The sequence below is a fragment of the Colobus angolensis genome, unplaced genomic scaffold (assembly GCF_000951035.1).
Source record: "Colobus angolensis palliatus isolate OR3802 unplaced genomic scaffold, Cang.pa_1.0 Scaffold40, whole genome shotgun sequence".
NCBI lineage: Eukaryota > Metazoa > Chordata > Mammalia > Primates > Cercopithecidae > Colobus > Colobus angolensis.
In genome coordinates this window covers 3,399,571-3,405,570 of record NW_012117377.1, presented here as the reverse complement: position 1 = coordinate 3,405,570, position 6,000 = coordinate 3,399,571, and the positions used below count along the sequence as shown (strand labels likewise).

Here is a 6,000-nt window from a genome sequence, read left to right as displayed (position 1 = left end):
CCTCCCTCCCTTCTTTCCTTCCTTCCTTCCTTCTTTCAGCCAGGCTGGAGTGCAGTAGCGCAATCTTGCCTTATTGCAACCTCCGCCTCCTGGGTTCAAGCAATCCTCCTACCACACACCACCACACCAAGCTAACTGTTGTATTTTTTGTAGAGATGGAGTTTTGCCATGTTGACCAGGCTGGTCTCAAACTCCTGGCCTCAAGCGATCCACCTGCCCTGGCCTCCCAAAGTGCCAGGAGCCATGATGCCAAGCCTTCATCCTGCATTTTTCACCATGGACGTACCTTCCCTAGCTTCATATACATCAATCTGGAAATTCCTCTTTGCAAGAAAGCATGCTTGTAATGAGCCAACCTAGAAATTAACAAAAAAAAAAATTAAATACTTATCTGATTCCACAAATATAGGGAATTTTTAGCAGTAAAATGAAGCATCATGTGTGGCTATATTTTACTAGCCTCACATGATGTGTGGTCATATTTTACTAGCCTCATTTATCACATTGATTTACTCAATTTCTGCTGAAAAGTATCAATGGCAAAAATAGCAATATTTATCCAAGATTAAGTAATACAATTTTAGAAGTCGTTTTTTTTTTTACTTTTTTATAGTGAGGTAATTTTCAAACAGAAATAACATAAAACATATATAGCTTACAGAATAATTAGAAAGCAATTCTTTATAACCTTACATCCATTATAAGCACTACTCTGGTCAAAAAGTAGAATAGCGTCATTCCTCCAAAACTCCCCCCACCTCCTCCCCAGTTATAGTCCCCTTCCTCTCACAAAGAGGTAAACATTATTCTGACTTTCATGATAACCCATTCTTGCTTTTTTATATATTAGCCTTTAGGTATACATATTTCTAAGCAATATACTTTAATTTTACCCATTAAAATTTTTTAAGTTTTTTTTTAGAGATGGGGTCTCACTATACTGCGCAGGCTGGTCTCAAACTCGTGAGCTCAAGTGATTCTTCCACCTTGGCCTCTCAAAGTGCTAGAATTATAGGCATGAGCCACTGTGCCCAGCCATTTACCCATTTTTTAACCATATAGTTAGAATTACCGTGTGTGTGTGTGTGTGTACGTGTGTGTGTGTGTGTGTGTACGTGTGTGTGTGTGTGTGTGTTTGTTTTTGCATCTTGCTTCTTTAAGGCAACATTATGGGATTCATTTACATGATTACATGTAAACTTAAGGTCATCCATTTTTTTTATTACTGGATGATTCTTCATTACATGAAAGATCACAGATTATCCATTCTACTGTCAAAGGACACTTCAGTTGTTTCTGGTCTGGGAATATGTTAACAATGCTTCAAAGAACATTTTTTTGTGTGCAGGAATTCTGGTACATATATGATGATTTTTTTTCGAGGATTCTATGCATGGAAATGGAATATCTGGTCAAAAGTTTATGTGCCTTTACTTTTATGATGCCAAACTGTTTCAAAATTTGTTCGTAATGTGTTTTCCCACCAACAGCTTCTCAGAATTTATCTTTGCCAGCACTTGATGTTCTCAAACTTTTCATTATTGTGGAGTGGGAAGGTGCGACCTGGTAAGTCAGAGAGGAAGGTAGTTTTAATTTGCATATGCTTAATTACTAAAGAAGTTGAGCACTTTTTTTGTTTTGTTTTGTTTTGTTTTGAGACAGAGTTTCGCTCTGTCACCGAGGCTGGAGTGCAGTGAGCACTTTTTCATATATTGATTGGCTGTTTGGATCTCCTCTTTTACCAAGCGTCTGTTTAGGTCTTTTGCCCATTTTCTACTGGGTTGCCTATCTTTTTTCTTTTCTTTCTTTTTCTTTTTTCTTTTCTTTTTTTAGTTGTTCGTAGAGTCTGAATATAGAGTCTTTGTCATTTTTAAACATGAAAAATATCTTCTTCCATTCTGTGCCTTGCTTCTTAAATGCTATAGTCTATTTTGAGGATGAGAAGCTGTTTATTTTAATGTAACCATATTCATCCATCTTTTATTTTATTATTAATGTAATTACAATTGTCATTTTATTTTTAATGCAATTACGAATGTCTTGTTCAAGAGATCTTTGCCTATTCTGAGATCATAAAGAATTTTTTCTGATCTATTGTCTTCTTAAAGCTTTATAGTGTTGTCTTCCCAATAGCTTTATATAGGTTGTGGTAGTTTACTACCTCATCACTAGCAACTTGTATTTGGTAAAGTCATCTGTATATAATTATCATACTTGAATTTTCAACAGTAATCAATACCGTTAACTAGACCTTCTGGAAACACTAACCTTCTCTCATTTTCTGGTTTTCTTCATACTTCTCTGGCCAGTCCCACTTTTCCTCTTTCACCATTGCAAAGACAGACAAATATTGGAGTTTCTCAAATCTCCATCCAAGTCTGTCTTCTCCATCCATGATGATATGAAAATTTATATCTCCTATCCAGATCTGTTTTTCAAGCTCATGCATACAAATATTTAAGTGATATAGCTTCTGGTATGTCTCAAAGCACCTCAAAATCAACAGATCCGAATTGAAACTTGCAATCATCCACTCCCATCTCATCAATCCTCTCCACATATTCCCTATGTAAGTGAATGATATGCCATCCATCCAGTTGCACAAACTAGAAAGGAGTCACCATCTCTCCTTGATACTCTATTTCCAGTTCTGCCAATTCTACCTAAAAATGTTTTTCCATCTACTCATCTCTTTTCACTTTCACCTTTCTGCCTCTAGTTATTGGAATCATTATGCTTGACTAATATCACATTTTCTGTGTATTCTACCAGCATTCATCTTGTCTCTTTCCAATTTATTTTCCACAAGCAGTCATTTAGGGTGATGGTGTAATAGGTCATTGGAACTAATACCTCTACTGAGAGGAAAAGGAGATGCAGAGAGATGAACCTGGCATTTGGAGCCACGCCTATAGGCATCTACGAATGCAAGAGAGGCTGAGGACTTCAGTAGAATTTTTGACAGACTCATGAAACTAGAAGTACCATATTTGGAGTCTGGAACACTCCCACACCCCTTGCTCAGGAGGGCAGGTTCTGATAAACCCCTTAGGTTTTAGATCAGGGCCCTAAACAGGTACATCCCAGGAGAAGGACCAACTGGAAGGAAACCAGGGCTCCAAGGGCCTGTCTGGAAATCATCTCTAGTCCTGATCAGATTGCATTAATTTTTGATTGCTGGTAATCACAGCCACCCAAAAGAAACAAACATAAATCCTCTCTGGAAAAAAAATGACATCACCATAGGCCTCTGATTTTCCCCGTGTTTTAAAATATACAAATCTAATCATGTCACCCTTCTACCCCAGCCTTGCTATCTTTCTTTTAGCCATTGTATTCAGCATGCTGCCCCTCACTGAGGGGTTTAGCATGTATTACATCCATGGCCAGAAATGTTATCTTTCCTCTTTACATAGTAAACTTCCATTCATCCTCCAGGTCTCCACTCAGTTTCACTCCCTAAAAAAAGACTTCCTGGGCCACCCTACCTCAAATCTTGCAACTGTGAGTTCTCACAGTGCTTTGAACTTTATCTTTGGGGTAAATTGCATCCTTCCAATTTCATATGTTCAAGTCCTAACCCCCAGTACTGTAAGAATGTGGCATTATTTGGAGACAGGATCCTAATATAGGTAATCAAGTTAAGATGATATCGTTAGGGTGGGCCTTAGTCCAATATGACTTGTGTCTTTATAAAAAGGGGAATCAGACGTGCATTGAGGAAAGATGATGTGAAGAGACACAGAGAGAAGACTTCCATCTACAAGCCATGGAGAGGGACCTGGAATAGGTCTTTCTCTCATAGCTCTCGGAAGGAACCAACCCTGCCGACACCTTGATTTTGGACTTCTAGCACCAGAACTGTGAGACAATACATTTCTGTTTCTTGAGCTACCCAGTTTGTGGTAATTCATTTTGGCAAGCCTAGCAAACTAAAACAAAAAGCTTACCACAATGGAAAATTTACATCTTTAGAGTGCTTCTATAATCAATATCTGTCTATCCTTCTAAGCTAGCAACAGATTCTGCTCACCATTTTATTCCTAGCATCTACCACTGTGTTTGCAACATAGTAAGTGCTTTATATATATTTGTTCAGTGTATAAATAATGGTAGAGATTACATTTTTAAGTAAAGTTTGTCACCAAGTGAAGCCAAAATTTATTGAGCGCCTACTAAATATAACTTAATCTGCTAAATTTTAGGGAGTCAGAGGTTACCAGGATAAGTCCTTGTGCCCAATAAACACCCTATTTAGTAAAAAGAGACAAACATATAAATGTATCAATGCTTAATGAACCACGTTTGAGTATGGAGGCCCACTTCTTACATTAAAAATTTGCAGATTCTTTTATATTATTTGAATTTCTAACATGGATTATTTAAAAAGATATAATAAATTTCGTCACAAATCATCTACATATACTTTAAAAATAATTAGGTGTTTAAGTCACGTAATTTTATCCTACTTACTCACAATTTTGTATGCATGTTATTTCACAGACCCCTTACAAAATAGTTCTGGGCTCACACGTAAAAATCAATGTAAAGAACGAAAATAATAAGTGAGGTCCTAGAAAACACACATGAAAAAGATTAATTTTGCCTTGACGAATGTGGCAAATTGTATTTTTCAAAGATGGTCATGATGATATCCCTTATCCTACATGCTCTTCTCCAGTGTGATCTTGATACTCCTTCATCAACACATGGGGTTTATTTCTACAATCTCTTAAATCTAGAAGGGCCTGTGATTGCTTTGACCAAAACAAATGCAGTAGAAATTACCCCTGAGTTATTTTCAAGCATAGTCCTTAACTGGTCCAGAAGTTTCTGCTTCTTTCTTTTAGGAAGTCAATTATCACAAAAGACAACAGGGTCAGGAGAGTTGGAATGAAGACACAGGAGGTTCATTTATTAGATTGGTGCAAAAGGAATCGCGGTTTTTACCATTAACCACAATTACTTTTGCATCAGCCTAATAGAAATGAGTCTCTCTTACTGAGAAAACAGGTAGGGAGGAAGGCAAGTAGGATGCTAAAGCCACAATCGAAACATCAAGTGATCAGTGAAAATCTAATGTAGGGAAATGGCCTAAAAGGAGGGAGACTGAGATTCAGAAGCAAGAAATCCATTCATCCATCTCCTAAAAATTCAACCACAGTAAAGGAGCTACAATATATAATGCTGCAAACAAAGCTCTCAGTGACCATGTTGAAAAAGGATCAGCTCCAAGCCAATGATGGGCCAATGGTCTGGTTGCATGGGTTTGTTATGTTCCTTTTCTTTGATGAAAATTGATTCCAGGATCTCAGAAAAGGCGGGATGACCAGGGTGGAGATTCTGCCTCAATCATTCTAAGGTTGGCAGATGCCAATTCATACCTTTCCAACACTTACGTGTTTGCCAGTTGAACATGTATTAATGGTTTTTATGGGAGAATAAGGGATCTCGGGTAGTGTGGGCACAATAAAATTAAATCTAACTTAGGCTCATGAAAATATTAAATGCTAGAGAGGATGAGGCCTAATGGGATCTCTTACACATGGCTTGTAATTATCTTTTCAAGTTGAATATTCACATATTGAACAAACCAGCAATTCCTCTTAAAGGCATATACACAAGAGAAACTTTTGCTATATGTGTATCAGGTGACATGTGCCAGGCTGTTCAGTGTAGTGCCTTTCATAGGTAAAATAGACAAGTAAAAAAGCTGGGAATAGCCCAAATGACTATCAGAGAGGAATGAATGAACACATTATGACGTATTCACACAATGAAATATGAAAAGCTGTGAATAGCCCAAATGACTATGAGAGAGGAATGGATGAACACATTATGGCATATCCACACAATGAAATATGATATGAATATATTAGCAATACTATATGTGAAAAAATAAGACTCAGATGATTTTATACTGCATGATACAAAATAAAAACAATCAGGACTAAACTGTAGATATATGAAAATATGTAATTTTTGAAACACATAGCTAGT

At 37.0% G+C, this 6,000-nt stretch overlaps 1 protein-coding gene across 1 annotated transcript in view; it reads right to left on the bottom strand.

Annotated features, from left to right (window-relative positions):
* The window catches only part of KMO (kynurenine 3-monooxygenase (kynurenine 3-hydroxylase)), a 48,961-nt gene that overhangs the window by 31,253 nt on the left and 11,708 nt on the right, over positions 1-6,000 (bottom strand). The window contains exon 2 of the mRNA XM_011955688.1: positions 287-356. Coding sequence (XP_011811078.1) covers positions 287-356 — 70 coding nt within the window. The remainder of the gene's footprint in view (positions 1-286; positions 357-6,000) is intronic.